This window comes from Carcharhinus amblyrhynchos, chromosome 9 (genome assembly GCF_965287045.1).
Source record: "Carcharhinus amblyrhynchos chromosome 9, sCarAmb.v2.hapA, whole genome shotgun sequence".
Classification (NCBI taxonomy): Eukaryota; Metazoa; Chordata; class Chondrichthyes; order Carcharhiniformes; family Carcharhinidae; genus Carcharhinus; species Carcharhinus amblyrhynchos.
Window position 1 is genome coordinate 69,621,613 of NC_137332.1, and position 18,488 is coordinate 69,640,100.

The following is an 18,488-nucleotide window of genomic DNA, read 5'->3' on the forward strand; positions in this document are numbered from 1 at the left end:
AACCCGCGTCTTAAAAATATTTAGCGAGGCAGCCTCCACCACCTCAACGGGCAGAGAATTCCAGAGATTCACCACCCTTTGAGTGAAGAAGTTCCTCCTCAACTCCGTTCTAAACCACCCCCCGTTTATCTTGAGGCTGTGCCCCCTAGTCCTACTGTCCTTTCTGAGCAGGAAGAGTCTCTCCACCTCTATCCTATCCATCCCATTCATCATCTTATATGTCTCAATGAGATCTCCCCTCATTCTTCTAAACTCTAACGAGTACAAGCCTAGTTTATTCAGCCTCTCCTCATAGCTCAACCCCCTCAACTCCGGTATCAGCCGAGTAAACCTCCTCTGCACTCCCTCCAAGGCCAAAATATCCTTGCGTAAGTACGGCGACCAAAACTGCACACAGTACTCCAGCTACGGCCTCACCAATGCCCTATGCAGCCTCAGCAAGACCTCCCTACTTTTATATTCAATCCCCCTCGCTATGAAGGCCAGCATCCCATTCGCCTTCCTGACCACCTGCTGCACCTGCAGGCTGGGTTTTTGCGACTCATGCACAAGGACCCCGAGGTCCCTCTGCACTGTCGCCTGCTGCAGTTTTTCGCCACGTAAGTAATAGCCCTTCCTACCATTATTCCTACCAAAGTGGACCACCTCGCACTTGCCAACATTAAATTCCATTTGCCATTTCCTGGCCCATTCGCCCAGCCTATCTAGATCCTTCTGCAGACTCTCCACACCCTCCGCGCAATTTGCCATTCCACCAATCTTGGTGTCATCAGCAAATTTCGACACCATACACTCGGTTCCCTCCTCCAGATCATCTACATAAATGGTAAATAGCTGAGGCCCCAGCACCGACCCCGGGGCACTCCACTAGTCACCAACCGCCAATCCGAATAGCACCCAACAACAACATTTTGTTATGCAAATTTAATAGCTGTAAATGCATACAAATAGGCTGAAAATCTAACTCAGTTCAAAATAGTGAATCTGTTTAACTTGTGTCAGTCTGCTACTTTCTGCAACAATAAAAGTCTTATGACTGTTACAATACCAGCTTCAGCGGGACCTCATTTTGATATTGCCATCAGGCTGTCCACTTGATGGACAGAAGAGAAATGTATAGCAGCTCCTTTTGTACTAACTGTGATATGTTGGAGAGATGGAAGGGAGCCAGGGGAAATCTGTAGTTCATAAGATCAGTGTATTTAGATGTTAATATTCGATCAGGTCATTATGTAGCTCGAGGTGTCCTCAGACTCCATTGTATTTTTCATGCTCCAAATCGAAAGTCACGTCAGTTTTTTGTCACAGGTTTGTTTTGGGTAGCCAAGCTTGTATTGGAGCATGATGTTTGTCTATATTTAGGAGAAGCAACATCATGTAATTTGGCATCGATCTGAAATATTAATTGTTTCTGTCTTCACACATGTAGCCATCCACTGAGTATTTTCGTTCATTTACCTTGTTTTTATCTGTGTACATATTGTATTCTGGGTGGAGAACTTGAATGTCCATCACTAAGAGTGGCTCAGTAGCACCATTGCTAACCAAGTCCGGAGGAACATATCTGCCAAACTAGGCAAAAGAAGAACAAACCAATTTGACTTTGTCCTCATCATTCCACTTGTTGCCAATGCCAATTGCCATTGTCCTTATGGAAATAAACTCGTCTTCTCACAGCGCTCAAATTCCAAGTTGTGTGGCAGTACCACTGTGGTAATTGAAATAGATTCAGAACAAATTCAGCAGTTCAAAAGTGGGCATCCATCTGGTGCTGTGAACCATCAGTGCAGCAGAACTGTATTCAACCACAATTGGTAACATCATGGCCCAGCAAATTGCTTAATCTACCATTATCCTCAGGTTAGGAGACTGACCTTGGGTTTCAATGAGAAGTGTAGGAGAACACGACATTCACCTTAATAAGTGATTAATCTGGGACAGCCACAATGAATAAACTTCAATAAACTGCTAATTTGATTATATTTAAAGTCAAAAATCACAATGCATATCTACAGAAATTTAGAAAGGTTTTGGATTATACAGAATATGTAAATCAGCATTGGTGGAAAAAAACTGGAAAAATACAACTTTAATTTTCTAAGAACTGAAAATTGGAGGAGAAAGTTACATAAAATAATTAGGGTTGTTTGGTACAAAGGGAGGGAGATTGTGGTACCTATAATTAAATAAACTTTAACAATTGTAACATGAAGAGGAATTTGATTGTCCTGAAGAGGAACCTGATGTGAGCATGTTTATTGGATTGTAACTACTTCCTTTTTGTGAGTTTCTTTTAAGTGTTCATTCCTGCTGGTCACATTTTCAGGGCAAAACTTGGTATGGTTAACCATTAATACAACTAATACAGGAGAATCTCAAAGCTGGAGTGCAGCTATGGCTTGAAGATAAACAACCATGCAATACCGTCTACAACTGCACATTTTTCTAGGAAAGCTTTCAATAAGTGTTGAGTTTTGTAAATTAAAAGAAACAGCTTGTTTTTTACAAGCAGGACCTTAGGCTAGGTATGGGAGGGAAAATAACATAATCTAAGAAACTCTTGGCATTCCTTCTTGAACAATACTGTGGGGCACCTTGACATCGAGCATGGGGCAGTGCCAAGGGGGCGGGGCGCCCTGCTGCCATTCTGCATAGGGGTCCGTCATTGAAGTAGAGGAACCAGCAATCAGAGTGGGTTGGTGGGGAGGTAGGGGGAGGAATTGGGTTAACCTACTGGGAGGGGTCGGCACTGCGGGGGGTGGAGGGGGGGAGTCGGTTGGGACTGGAGATCATGGCAGGCCAGAGATTGTGGCGGGCCAGGAATGCTCGGATGGGGCCAGCGAACGGGCCATGGGGGTGGGGGGGGAGCCAGTGTTGCAGAAGCAGGGGGTGCGCTTGCAAGGCTGGTGAGGCTGTCAGTGCAGGGCTACTGCACATGAGCTGATCTCGACATTGACAGACTGGCGCATGTACAGAGGCCCGCACAGCACACTGATTTCAGCCTCTCCAGTGGGGATTTCCTGAAAGTGGGGAGCTAGTGTAATCCCCACTGGAGTGAAGCATTCTGGTGGGAAGGGAGAGGCTAGCAGGCCTTGAGACTTCAATCTAGGGCCCGCTAATCTCATTTAAATTATATGGAAATGATTACTTAAATCATTTCCACGTCTCCCCGCCAATTTTCAGCATGGAGCAGGTGCCACCGGAAATCTGATGCTGGGAGATACTATCATGGCAGGAACGTGTGCATGAATCCCGTGCATCGCCTACTGCAAGATTCTCCCGGCCCACTGTGTTAAAAAATTAGCACAGTGGGATGGGAGAATCTTCCCCCCACATTGTTTGAAAGAAGTAAAGATTGCCACATGAGGGCAGCACACATGCAAGGTAAATGGTTGTGAACAAAAAAATCTTCAGCCAACTGAAGTTTTCCAGTATTTAGTTTGCTGAATTTTCCTACAGAGGACAAACTTGTTGAAGAATGATAATTACTCCATTTAAAGAAAAGTCTTTTTCTGGAATATATTTATTCAAAACACAGAAGCATCATACTGTATGAATACTTTATATTTCTAAAGCGTGTCTCATTACTTTTTGCCCACCAGTCCCTTGTTTATAGGAGCTGCATGTTATATGTTAGATGCAGGAGTTTCCAATATTATGATTTTTTTTAACTTTGCTGAATATGTTGAACATATTAAAGTCATTGATTTGTTCTGATTGTGGTGTATTCTAAATGACCAACTTAAATAATAAATCACTTACTTGCAAACTTTTTAAGGTTAACTTTACAATGTGGTGGTAATCAAATACTATTGATGTTGTTATGTAACCTTAAAGCAGCTGTTTTGGGTAATGTTCCAAGTTATGCTGGGAGTTGGACAAGCTCACTTCTGTCAGGTGTTCTGTTTCCTTGCCAGATTATCCAGATGCCCAATGTTATATTTCAACTGTTAGATCATAGACATGAGCTTACAACTGCAGATAAAGAAGTTCATTTTGACCTTGCAGACATCACCCTCACTCATCCATGTGAAACATCCGTATATTAATTAAATGATTCCAGGGAATTGCCTGAGTTTCCCTATTCAGAAGTCCACTATTTGTCCCTACTTGTGTCCTCTATATTTTCCAATGTCAATGATAAACTCTTAGAATTAGAACTTTACGTAAATTTTCTCAACGCAAATTATTTTTGCCAAATTTCATAGGGAATTTGAGGAAACCAGTGATATGGTAAAGGGAATGCAATGAAGGTAAAGCAGGTATGCAAAATGAAAGAAAACAGGGAGGTCAGGACATTCCAAAGCACTTTCCAGACAATGAATGACTTTTGAACTGCGCTGCTTTGTTGGCAAATACAGCAGCGAATTTGAGCATAGCAGCAACTTATGAACATCAAATAAGATCAATGCCCAGTATTATAGACGGGGAGGATGTTAATTTAAACTGCACATTCTTTCACCTCACCATCCATCCTTAAACAGAAAGGTGTTTTTGATTTGCCTCCCTTTTATAAGCGATGGTATATTTCCCAATCTCAATAATTTAAAAAAATGTAAGAATCAATTCTGTGATGGATTGGGGGTAGGGGGGGAGTGGAGGAAAGAAAAATATTGTAACTAGCCTGCCTACTCAACATTCTATCAGTATTAGTATCACTGGCTGTTTGTATTTTATATCAATAACTTGGAGTCAGAAACTCAATGCAAACTGGCCACATGCAGACAAGCAAATAAGTAAGCATAGTCCATTCTATGCATCAGTCACTTTTTGTGAAAAACAACTGACTAATACTAGTTCCAAATTTGATCTCCACTAACTTAAATTTGTCCCTTTTCATTTTATTTTTGAAATTTAGCTTGCGGTTATTTTCTAGGATTACCTTTGCTGTGTTGTTCATAGCCCAAGATTCCTTTAGTCTTTACCATAAGCCAAACCTCCAAAAGGTGCGTTTAGCCTCGTAGCTGGTCTCTCAGTTGCTTTCACCACCCTCCAGTATTCCAGTGGCCTGACTAGATACAGTGCTTGTGGTATAATCAGGCCAAGATGGCATACAATTTGAGCATGCCATAGGGCAGCACTCTATCTTCTTTGTTGACTGCTACTCTACAGTATTGTGTAGGTTAAATGTTGAGTTTACTAAGACTCTGAGGTCACTTCCTTGGCAGCTTTAACAATATTCAGTGACCTGCATTAAATTCCATCTGTCCAGTTCTTGATGCCCAGTTCATACGTTTCATATGTTTTTCCCAACTCATTTTTGAGCTGCCTCAACGGAATAACTATGCTTACTTATTTGCTTGTCTGCATGTGGCCAGTTTGCATTGAGTTTCTGACTCCAAGTTATTGATACAAAATACAAACAGCTAGTGATACTAATACTGATAGAATGTTGAGTAGGCAGGCTAGTTACAATATTTTTCTTTCCTCCACTCCCCCCCCACCCCCAATCCATCACAGAATTGATTCTTTCATTTTTTTAAATTATTGAGATTGGGAAATATACCATCGCTTGTAAAAGGGAGGCAAATCAAAAACACCTTTCTGTTTAAGGATGGATGGTGAGGTGAAAGAATGTGCAGTTTAAATTAACATCCTCCCCGTCTACAATACTGGGCATTGATCTTATTTGATGTTCATAAGTTGCTGCTATGCTCAAATTCGCTGCTGTATTTGCCAACAAAGCAGCGCAGTTCAAAAGTCATTCATTGTCTGGAAAATGCTTTGGAATGTCCTGACCTCCCTGTTTTCTTTCATTTTGCATACCTGCTTTACCTTCATTGCATTCCCTTTACCATATCACTGGTTTCCTCAAATTCCCTATGAAATTTGGCAAAAATAATTTGCGTTGAGAAAATTTACGTAAAGTTCTAATTCTAAGAGTTTATCATTGACATTGGAAAATATAGAGGACACAAATTTAAAATTATTGGACCAAAGGTTACATGAAAATGATAATAATGCCCATTGAGTGATTATGCCCTGGAATGTGGGAGAGGCAGTATCAATCGTATTTCTCAAAAGGTAGTTTGTTAAGCATTTGAAGGGGAAAAAAAAATCTTCATGGTTGGGGTGTGGGACTAACTAAATTGTTTTTGAAGATAGCTAGCACAGGATCAAATGGGCCGAACTGCTTCCTTTTGTGTTGTAACAATATGATGACTTTACAAAAGTAGCATCAAATTTGCTTACTACAATTATAGTTGTCCTTCTTGTGAATTTAACAGTTTAGGTTTTGTAATTTTCAACAACTTTAAAAATTGTTATCTGGACTCTTGCGGAAGTTGGAAGAAGTCGTGACTGCCAAGCACAGCCTGTCATTATTGGCATTCCTAACAGTCTCTGAGGTAAATGAATATGAGATGGTAGAGGAGATAAGTAGATAGCTCTATATCTGCACAATTTTATCATGTAAACTTATTGATTACTGCTACCCATAGATTCATTTTCCCAGCTATTTAAAAAGGTTGTTTCAAAACACTTCAGGTAGAAATGTCCCATTCTGCTTGTGTGGGTTTGTTGGTAGATGAAAGTGGGGAATCATACTGGAGTTTTCCCTGATGATTAATTATTTCATGTTACATTTGAAAACATATTATGTTTCCTTAAACTGTCTGAGTTTAATTTGGCAAAAATTACAATAGCATATTAAATGTTGGGACATTGAGATTTTATTTCACCAGATCTTGCATTGTAACCTTTGTGACTATTGTTGTAGATCTCTGCCTTACAGTTCTGAATTCTGAAAAATATGGTCCATGTGCTGCAGATGCAAAACAAATGTACTGGCTGTCATAAAAGTTGTCACAAATCTTTATTCAAGCCAAGACAGTTGTGCTTAATGAAAACAAGTCCTTAATTTTACTTTGCCCCTTTTCCTCCAATAGAGATTTCCTTCCTCGGGGATCAGGCATTGTAACCAGACGGCCTCTGGTATTACAGCTGGCTAATTCTAACACAGGTACTGTATTGTAGTGAATATTACTTTTATAGGTTGTGAAGTTCATAATTATTTGTCAAAAATACCCTGATATGTCTGTGTGACTCAGATTTAAGAATAGGATTTTTGGCTCCCATTGCATTCATCAAGGTGAGGAATATTAGCTCCGGATGCTTTGATTCTTTAAGTTATTTTGTAGGTAAATGATCTTGAATATCTTTACTGGCTCTAATATCAAGACATGTCTCTGGAAATGAGCCCAGAAACAAAAAGAAAACCTTGCCATTAAATGTCATGCACTGCCATTGGAAATTATATCCATCTTCAAAGAGCAGAAGTGCATGATAACATCCGATCTTGATTTACACTTTGTGAATTTATTCTAAAATGATAAACATACAACTATTTAACAGATACATATAACATTTTACAATAGAGTTCAAACCAGACAATTAAAATCACTAAGCTATTCCTCTGTAGTTAACATTTACTTTTGTAGTATTCATTTATTGTTGTGTTTCCAATTATGTGAGTGAACTGGTCTGACCTGTATTTCTGAAGATTGTGACTCAGGTTCGCTTGAATAGCTTCAGTTGCTCAAATATCACTGACCACAGTTGCTTCCTGCTTGTGAATATTTAGCAGCTACAGTTCAACACATAGCTGAGCAATTTATACAGTACCTGTCTGTGTATGGCTTAGTTCTTCATTGTCCAAATTTGGGAGACAGATGACTTGTTCTGCTAGTATTGACTAAGGCTGGGGCATAATTTTGACTGAAGCTGTCTTGTAACTGAGTTAAAGCAGTAATTTGAAATCTAAGACGAGACAAAAGTGGCTTGCTATTTCTGCAGACTCTTCCCAAGCTTTTGGTGATTGTTAAAGTTTGAAACATCAACTGGAAGAAGAGTAGGGACACCTTAAATTCTTGTATTAAGTAGCTAACCCAGACAAGTAAATCTTTGGAATGCCTATTCTTATGACAGATTTTGCATGGAACCATGTTATTTTCTCTCCCTGTAGGATATTAAGAATATTCTTTGGTTGAATTGATTTGTAATTTTTTCCAATGTTATCACTGCTATATGATGTGAGCAGCTTTTTTCAGCAATTGTGCTCAATTTTAGTGATCTCCGTAGGTTTAGTTAGTTTCATCCTCCAATTTCCTACTTTCATTCAAACTCTCACTCACTGTTACAATTCTGTTGCGGCCACAAAGACTGGCTTCTTGCTCAAATACAGTTCATCACAGACATGGCAGCAGACTATTTGACTGAACTCAGTCAAGTGTGATCTAATCCATCCCATCTCCAAGTCTTTGTTTGTCAACCCTAACTAGTTGCTTTTCTCAGATGTTATTCCTTGACCACAGCAACAAAGGAACCATCAAGTTCCTTGGAAATATTGATCATGTCCTGAGACTTGATTCTTTAGTCTACAATGTCGTTCCTCAATTGTCTCGTTTTTTCAAGGAGTTAATTGACATTACATTAACTGCTCTAAATTATCTTAATTCTCATCTAAGACTTGGTATTTTCCAATATGTTGGCCAGTTCTGTGGCAACTAACAGGTGATTGGGAGTTCTGTCAAAACAAGTTTTATTATTAAAATAGTAGGATTATTTTCTTATTAACTTGAGAAACAATTCAAAAAGTAACCTATATGTATAAAAAATCTAAGCACTCCCAAAATTGTCTTTAATTTTGTTAAGTCATCTTTTTTTCCTTTGTTCTAGAGTATGCTGAATTCCTACATTGTAAAGGAAAGAAATTTATTGATTTTGAAGAAATGCGTCATGAGATTGAAGTAGAAACGGACAGAGTAACAGGAACAAACAAAGGAATTTCATCAATACCCATCAACCTGAGAATTTATTCTCCAAATGGTGTGTAAAAACAAGACAGAACAGAACTTTGCTTTCTTGTGTTGAATGATGGATGTATACTGATTGTGTATGACACTTAATGCTAATCGTGAAAGAGACCTTGCCGTTTGCAAGCGATGTGGTACATAAAAAAAACTTAACTGGTGTGATTAGTTTGTTCTGGTTTTTATAAAAGAACAAGATTGTTTTAGAACTCATTGGAAACAGAGGCTGTATCTGCATCTGAAATTGTCCATCAAAGATTCAGGAAGGGTTAGTGCTATTTGTATCACCTGAAGGGATGTTGGTTAAAAAGTTGCTGGAATAATAACTGAATTATTCAACTTTAAAGCACCACACAGTTGGTGGCTATTGAAGAACTGTAGAAAGAAATGGAAAGTTTGGGTTGGCAAACCTAGACAAAACACGACTCAATGCATGCGAAACTAATAGGGCTCAATAGACACGCAGCTCACAAGCAAGATCTTTCTAAATGCATATTACATGTATACCTTGGGTGAAGGACATAGATCACTGATACAGAGCTTTGGGCAAACAATTGTTAGGCTCCATATTGCCTCTGAGGAGCTCTGATAGCACAGTATTGGAGTAGTGTAGTGTTAGGGACCAGTTCAGAATTTTGGCATTCGTATGAGCATAAGGTGTTTCATCCAGGTGTGATTCTGTTGACCCATTAGAAAGCTTTTATCAAAACAAATCTTATTTAACAATACAGTTTAATTATAACAAAAAGAATGAGCATAACTGTATTGAAGTACTTAAACATGATATAATTCTTAACTGTCAGCCTATCTCTATCAGTTGCACTTTAAGCAGTATTCAGAAACTCTTTAAAACCAGTTAAGAAACAACAAACAAGCTTATGTGCTGGTAACAAGCTGCTAGTCCTCCAGCCACCAGAGCACTTCTGGAGAGAGGTACCTATTTTCTAGCAGGTCCCAAACTGCTTTATCCAGAGTGAGAGAGAGAATAATGTTCCTTGCTTCTGATGGACCCAAGCAGGCAACTATTGCTATTTTTTCTATAAGCTTCGTTCTGCCCATTCACATGAATCTCTCTTGTCAATCAACCTGATTAAACTAGATTCTGAAACCCTAGGCGACAACCTGAATAGTAAACTAAACTGCGTTAGCTCAGATTAAAACAACCACCCCAATAACCAGGATCAGTTACTCTATATTCCCAGAATTAGGCTTCCTGCTGCAGACAAATTGACATTGTCATCAGAGCTCAAGTTTAAAATATTCCCTTCACAAGAAACATGAAATGTATTTGTGTCATAAGACACAGTATCGCTATAATAGGCAAAATGTTTACCATTGACAATTGGATGTTGAATATCTTTTGGAGTGCCATAAGACAAATAAAGATTGTTTTGCAATTATTCCTCTCAAAATACAATTTAGATTTGAGTTTTGGTAGTAGAATGTTCAAATTTGCAGGCACCAGAAAGATAGGGAGCATGTCTGAAGAGGGCAATGACACAGACTTTGGGCACATGGGTTTCAGGTGAAGTAAAATGCAGAGACGATGCATGTTGAACAGAATTGAGTGGAAATGTACATTAGTTGGTAACACTTTAAAGGGAATGAAGAAGCAATGTGACTTGGGACTTCAGCTACACTAATCTTTTGAAGTTGTAAAAAAGCAAACGGAATCTGAAGTTTTATAAACTAGGGGCACAGTACAAACATACTTGGATAAGGGGCAGAATTTTCTGGGTTTTTTGCAGGCTGTCCGAGCAGGCTTGAAAAACGGGGTGGAAGCCACCAATCCCAAGGGTGATTTCCTCTGCTATATTTCTCAGCCCTTAGTAAAGAAAACTAAGTTAAAGAGTAGGTCCTACAATGTCACACTGACGGGATTGGACTCATTAAAGGTACAGACTCACCACCCCCACAGAGAGAACTCCCCCAGCCACACCAGCTGCCTCCTGGCACTTGAAGGCAGTGCCATGGTATGGGCATTACCCTCTTCCCCACTGGGGGCTTGTGCTCACCTGTGCAGGCTCTGCTCACTAGGTGCATGTCATAGGAGACATGAATCTCCTTAAAGAGGAAGGAGGCTTTCAGTAGATCTAGTAGAGGTGTTCTGAACTCTGGAAGGCTTTAATAAAGTAAATAGGGGGCAAGCACTGGTTCATGTGCCACCAGTTCAAGACATTGATTTCAGAGCATCAAGAAAAGAGAAAGGTTGAGGCCCCTTACTTGTATACAAAGAGTTGCTGGTACAATCCACATCGCATCATACTGATGGAAGCAGAATCTGTAATAGATTTATAAAGAGAATTAGCTCAATATAACAGTAAAATTTAAAGATTACCAGAGAGGACAGGGCAAATTAAGAGAATAAGTCTTTCAGAGAGTGATATATGTTTGGTGGGCCAAAGGATTTCCTTCTGTGCTGTGAAATACTTTGCTTATACATTGCTTTAACATGTACGCAGATCCTTAAAGTTCCTGTTGTGGTCTCAATTATTTGTTTTATTTGAGTTTAAATTGTAGTCCTGCTTCAGTGTTTGATGTCAGGCTGTTGTCGTGGTTTAGTTTCTCCCCCAACACTGTTTCAGTTGAACAGCCATTTCCAATAACAGACTTGGTTATTTTATGAACTGAACCTTTAGTCACAGCCATGTGTGAGATTGCGTACCTAGATACGACAATTAATCCCAAGTAAAATATGTAGGATGCCCACTATGGCCTACTGCCCCTTCTCCCGTAATACTAATGCACACGGACTGAAATTACTTGGTCACAGCTATTGGGGAAATAATACAAGGAAGAAAAATGGCACAAGAAAATACGAAATAGCGCAATCAATAGGATTGGAATCCACCTTCAAGGAGTTAATAAGGTAAATCACCGCTTAACATTGTTTTGCTTAAATTTCAGGTCGATTCTTGTATGGAATCAATTTTATTTTAAAGTTGTTTCTTGCCAATCTGATGTAGAGCTATATGAACCAATTGGCACCATTTTGGAGCAGCCTCACCTGCTCTCTGCACCACCCTCTCATTGCCAACACATAAGTTTGTGGTCTCTGTCACTCCCTGAATCACCCTCTTGCTGAACCTCCTGCTCCCCAACTCTCCACCTTGCAGTTTCCTTTCCTGAACCTGCGTTCCCCTTCAAATTCCAGATCTGACCTGAAACTGGAGCCCTGGGGTTGTGAAAGTGCAGGTCCCGGTGGTGCAGAAGTGCCAAGCTGGAGCTGTTATATTCTATGTTTTTCCCAGTGTTTCCACTCGTTACTTCCCTTTCTTGAAGCCTCAACTTGAGTGAGAGTTTCTAGACAGCTGAGACACAGGAGGAGCAGCTTTGAATGTCGAAGCTGACAGCAAGGTTTCAGAAAGGGAACCGGTAAGTGGGAGAGCTGGAGGTTCGGCGAGAGGAAAGATTTGTGAGAAGGTGAGAAGGAGCGGATGAAGCTGCGAGTCAGATGGTCAACAACAAGAGGATGAGTTATTAATGGGAGAGGCCCCAAACCAGACAGTGTCAGGGTCAGAGAGTGGGATGTGTGGCCAGTGGGATGTTCAGGAAACAGGATAGGCAGCGAATGGGAGCTTTTGTAAGTAGAAAGTTACCAGGTTTACATTATATGTTTGAATTTATTTTGAAAGATATTTCATTTGTTGATTCAGGAATTTAGCAATGTAAAGTATTTTAGGGTATAATGTTTTAATTTTTTTTTCCTGCTGAGGAATGTCCTACAGAACCTTAGCAGCTTTTACATTAGTTTTAATGGGAAAGTGTAACTTTAAGTGAGAATTTACTGTACACACTTTTCAGCATTTTTTTTACATGCTGTGGTAATCAAGACTGTTTCGGCAAATTGAGATACTTCAGTGTTATACTTGGGAGGTAAGGTGCTAATATTTGAATTTGCAATTTCTTTAATATACTTCTTCCCAGAGTTGGTTTTACTCCTTACTGCATAAAAATGAATTTTCAGAGTGGCTAAATAATCAGAGTATATAATCATCTGTGTCAATGTTTTAAATACACCATTCTTTTTACTCATCAGAGTACTTTCACCATAATTCATTTCTGATATCGGACATTTGCCACTTTTCAATAGACAATCTGTCGTCCTCTGTTTTGAAGTGTAGTGAGGAAGGACACTTCCCATTTTAATTCAAAGCTATTGTTACAGACAGCAGGATGGGGGGACTAATTTAAACAGCCCTGATTTCTCCTTTTGCCACCATCATAAATAGCAAGGTGTTTTTGATTTTATAAGCATTAGCATATTTTCCAATCCCTCAATTTTGGTGCGATTCAATCTTCTATTAATAACCCCACAGCAAACTCCAGATGGGATGAACTCAAACGCTTGGTTTATTTGCACAAACTCAAATGTGGGAGGAGGGCAGCAACTTTGCCCGCTTCGAACTCGTACAGTAAAATAGAGAACCGAGAAATGAAAGCTTTCCAGTGCAAAAATCACATAGTTATCAATTCCTGCGAGCCCAGAGTCGAGAATCAAAGTCCAATGAAATATTCCTTCACAGAGGTCAACAGGATGAAAACCAATATTGTATAATTACTTTTCTAGTAGAATTGACTTCACTCAAGGAGATAGGCACTCAGAAATGAATCAGTCTTATAGGCAATGGTACAGGAGTTCTGGTCGAGGTAGTGTAGATGAGGCCAGATATTCAGTTTGAGCAGAGCCCCTTTTCTGAGGGCTGTTTGCAGATGGCAAGATGGAAGACAGTGTTTTTAGTACAGCGAGGCAATATAACTGATTCCAACAGCTAGAAGTTCATGTCACATGACTCTCACCTCTCCCCATTGAGTTTGACAAAGTGTGCGCATCACTTTGTTTGGCCTCCTGTGATAGCTAAATGTCTGAATGACTTGAAAGAAAGATTGCAGAGCCTTTGCCCTGCCAGATGAATATGTCCTGGTTGGCCAAGCCTTGTATGCAAAACATGAATGGCCTTTGTACGGTTCTGTTTGACCATCGTGCTGTTTCAGAGGTGGAAGTTTCTGTGAAACTGTCAGATAGCTTTTTTGGTCAACGGTAACAGAGAGAAATTTATGGTCATTTGAAAAGGCCTTTGTCCAGTTTTTAAACTTTTAGAAACTAGCCATGAGGATATCTCTATATGTTAGGAAAGTATATCGAGGTCTTAGGCTTAGTCCCCTGACATGAGTTAAAATTAAATTTTAAAAAAGAAAATGAATCCTTAATGCTCTAACCATGGTGGATAGAATATTTACTTTTTAATGAAGTTAAAACTTGTGTTGAGTAAATGTTGGAAGAAGGATTGGAAAACTTGTGTCACTAACACAAATCTGGGACACCAGGTACCAGTGTTTGTGGCAACATTGGTGTGCAACATGAGTCACTCTTAACTAAGAATTGGACTAAATGTCCAGATCAGGATGTATGTGAGGAAGTAAGCAGCAGGAGCAGAGTGGCTTGCAGTTGGAATCAGTGGTGTAAAACATTCAGTTACTTAATTTAGATGAGAAAAGTGAATGGCATCTCCATTTTAGGTGGCAAAAGCCACACTCTCATAGAATCGTAGAATCCATACAGTGTAGAAAGAGGCCATTTAGTCCATCGAGTCTGCACCGACCACAAACCCATCCAGGCCCTATCTCCATAGCCCCATGCATTTATCCTAGCTAGCCCCCCTGACGCTAAGGGGCAATTTAGCATGGCCAATCCACTTAATCAGCACATCTTTCAGACTGTGGGAGGAAACCAGAGCACTTGGAGGAAACCGGAGCGCCCAGAGGAAACCCACGCAGACACGGGGAGAATGTGCAGACTTCATCCAAGCTGGGAATAAAACCCGGGTCCCTGGCGCTGTGAGGCAGCAGTGCTAACCACTGTGCCCCCATGCCGTCCCTTTCATTTAAAAATGACATCAAGCATTTTTAATGGTTAATTTTGAGCTGTGACAAAACCTTCCTTCAGAGTTGTGTTCCCAGATTCAAAAAATGGAATATAAATTATGTGGGCGCAATTCAAAATGTTCTTCCAGAAAATTGTAAACTAGCAATATGTCAGTGCTGTGATGCTATGAATGTTGGGATATTTGTAATACATAATGCAAAGATGGACTAAAGGAGTTGAACTCCAAATCAGCCACGATTTAATTCAGCCTTATGGGGTTGAATAGCTTACTCTTGTTCTTAAGTTCCTAATAGTAGATTAGAACTGTTCAGAAATCAATCTTTGACAACTAATACAGAAAAGGAGTTTACTGTTTCCAAGATTATGTACGTAAATGGATTTTCATGCATTTTCACTTTAATGTCCTCTGCTTAGAATACTTAATATTATCATCAAGAAGGAAAAAGAATGGAACAAACTGTAAAGGTGCATGATAATAATGTACCATGCTCACTCACATTGCTATTTATATTGTTTTAAACAGATACACAAGCAAAATCAATTCATGCTGCAGAGCATTTACTTAAAATTTTTCTCAGATCTCTGGTGATCTCTGGTATTCTCCTGCACAGGCTCCTTGGGACATGCAACTTTTAGCCCCACTCATTCCGCTTTTTCAAGGCACCTCTTCACTTTCACATTTGAATAGCCAGTACTGATACCCACCCTTGGTCTTATTGCTATCTCATACACATCCCTCATACTGACCCTCCACAAATGTGTCATTCCGTCCTCTCCACACAATCCATTTCTTACTCTTAGAGGTTTGCTTTTACTGCTTGTAGGAGAGACCTCTGCATGGCCTTCCAGTGATGGTCATGCAGACCACTGTGAAACAGGAGACTCTGTGGTTTAGGAGGATGGTGAAGTGCATGGAAATATCTGAGTCTCCTAGTTTTCACCATTCATCGAAATATGAACAATTGAAAAATACACAATATCTCAGTGGATTGTTGCATGATGAGGTTGTGAGGGTGAATGTTCACCCCGCAGTAAAGATCTTCAGTTGCGAGCAATAAAATAACTAACTTCAGAAAGTAAATCAAAGGAAAAAGTTTAATAAAGAAACTTCATTACACTAACACTCAAGCCTCACCCTGGGTCACAAACTCCCCACAATCCCCATCTGCATTTTATTTATACTGGGTTAGCTGGTCAGCTGACCACCATATCATTTTGCCATTGGTTATGATGTTACTATTAATTACAGATTCCAGTGTTATCAATGGTTATAACAATGAATGTTATTTTTAAAATGATTTAATTAAGCTGGTGAAAGTTAATAAAGACAACGGCTGGAATTCTTCCAAAAAAATTCTAAATGTCGAATTCACGCGAAAGCTGGAGTAAATCGTGCTGGTTTTTCCAATGGGAATTTCAAGATGAATCTCCCACACTTTGTGCATGGCAGAGAGCACTAATGTGATTCACTCCTGGATTCAGTGCACGGGGTCTATTCCTACTAGACACGTCGACAGCATAGCACTAAGCAGGCCACTGTGCATGCGCCAATCTGTCAGTGCTGAGATGCGCAGTGTTCCTGCACTACTGGCCTCCTGATTGCTGGCCACAGTGCCGGCGCTCCACCACCTCCCCCCCCCCCCCCCCCCAACCCCCTCATTGGACTTAAGGTGCCCTCTGGGCATTGGCACTTTGCCCCTTGAGTGGTGCCACGAGGCAGGCCCAAAGACTCCAGTCCTGGGCCCGCTAATCACATTTAAAATATATGGTAATATTAATTAACCATAATTTATGCAGCTCCCTGCTGACTTCTGGCGTGAATGTGACGCCAGTGGAAATCTGATGCTGGGAGAAGCTAGCGGACCGGGATGCACAGCACGGATCCCGCACATTGGGTGCCATTGGAATCTTGTGGCCTGATGCCATGTCTGGTGTTCCATGCAGGGGCCATCCTTTCTAAGGAGATGGACATCAATTCAAAAAAATAAAACATCATGGGGGAGATGGACTCTCCTAATGTCTCTTCAAAGATGCACAATGCCTCTGGAAACACTGGCAGAACTACACACATTTTGCTCCTCTGGAATTGTCCTTTTTTGTGCTTAGCCTCAGAAGTTCACCACCGATGTACAGCTGAGCAGAGTGTGGAGTGTCTGACACTCTATGATGTGCATCTCTACTAGACCACAGCAAATGTTATTTGCTAAGCAAGCCAAATCCCAGAGGTAAACCCTGTTTTACTGATCAAAATCCTTTTTTTTGTATTCAAAACAAGGGTAAAAGTACTACTGATTCCAGGAGCGTAGAATTCCAGTAACAGTTTGAGGATTTTAAAAATTAGAAGTTTTATTAACACAAAAAGAAAACATAAGCACACAAGATTAAAGTTACACAGTTAGAACAGTCTTACAAGACACTAACCACCTCTTACCCCACACCTCTACCAACGACCCCCCCCCCCAACTAAATTAGCGCAGTGGGATGGGAGAATCACCCTCAACTTATCTGGAAGAATTGGGAGATAAAAGAGCTCAAGATATTAAGTGCATGCACTTGTACTAAGAGGCTATGATGGAGTGGATTTATAGGTAAATTGGTTCGGTTTACAAATTTGCATTCGGAGATAGATAGGGATATGGCTTTTCAGATGTCAACTTTCAAAGGTGAATAAGGCACCTTTACAATTTACGAAGGTTTCATAAATAAAAAAGGAAAGGTTATTAAGTTTTATTTGACATTAAATAGAGACAATAGGAAAACATGAAATATTTTTATAATTTGGAAAAGTTGAATTCAAAGAAGTGCAATGGACAATTGAATTGAAGATGGAAGGAAAAAAGGATATTTAAGGCAAGATGTCAAGCTGAACTGTTGGTTATGTGAGGAAAACATCTTGGGAACAACTGTGTGCTGACAGAAGGTTTGAAGTCTGAAACCAGAAAGTCTTAAATTCAGAATGCTGTCTTGTTTCTGAATTTCATTGAATTTCCACAAGTCTGTAAGAGAGTAAGATGTTACATGGTATACCTTTACTAAAAAGTGAAAGCAGTTTATACCTTGGGTAATATTATTGGATTAAGAGTTAAAATATAAAATGGCATGTTGTCTAGACAGTGTTTATTGTGTGTGTTCTGACCTGGAAGGTGCGGGGGTGGGTTCTGACCTGGAAGGGGCGGGAAGGGTGGGGGAAGAGGTTATTAATGTTTTGTAAGACTGTTTTAACTGTGTAACTTTAATCTTGCGTGCTTATGTTTTCTTATCATGTTAATAAAACTTATAATTTTTAAAATCCCTAAACTCTTACTGGAATTCTATGCTTAAAGAAGGATCGCAAGAGAAGGGATAATCACCCGTAGTTAACGAAGGAGATAAAGGAGAGTATTAAATTAAAAGCTGATGCGTTTAGAGCGGCTAAAAGTAGTGGGCGAGTGAAGGATTGGGAGAGGTTTAAAAATCAACAAAGAATGACGAAGAAGTTGATAAAGAAAGGAAGGATAGACTATGAAGTTAAACTAGCGCTAAATATAAAAAAGGATAGTAAGAGTTTTTATAAATATATAAAGAGGAGGAGGCTGGCTAGGGTGAATGTTGGACCCTTAGAGGATGAGAGGGGGGATTTAGTGGTGGGGGATGAGGAAATGGCTGAGGCCTTAAGTAAGTTTTTTGCTTCGGTCTTCACGGAGGAGGACGCGAATAGTTTGCCAGGTATTAAAGATAGAAGGATGGTAGGAGTTGAGGGCCTAAATGCGATCACTGTCACTAGAGAGGTAGTGCTTGACAGACTAGTGAGA

The 18,488-nt window shown here is 39.9% G+C and overlaps 1 protein-coding gene across 3 annotated transcripts in view; it reads left to right on the forward strand.

The window, feature by feature from the left end:
• Positions 1-18,488, forward strand: part of dnm3a (dynamin 3a) — a 183,375-nt gene that overhangs the window by 24,890 nt on the left and 139,997 nt on the right. For 2 of the 3 annotated variants that reach the window (XM_080195910.1, XM_080195908.1), the window contains exons 2-3: positions 6,888-6,961; positions 8,677-8,826. In XM_080195910.1, coding sequence (XP_080052036.1) covers positions 6,888-6,961; positions 8,677-8,826 — 224 coding nt within the window. The remainder of the gene's footprint in view (positions 1-6,887; positions 6,962-8,676; positions 8,827-18,488) is intronic. The other variant, XM_080195909.1, reaches the window with a different exon arrangement.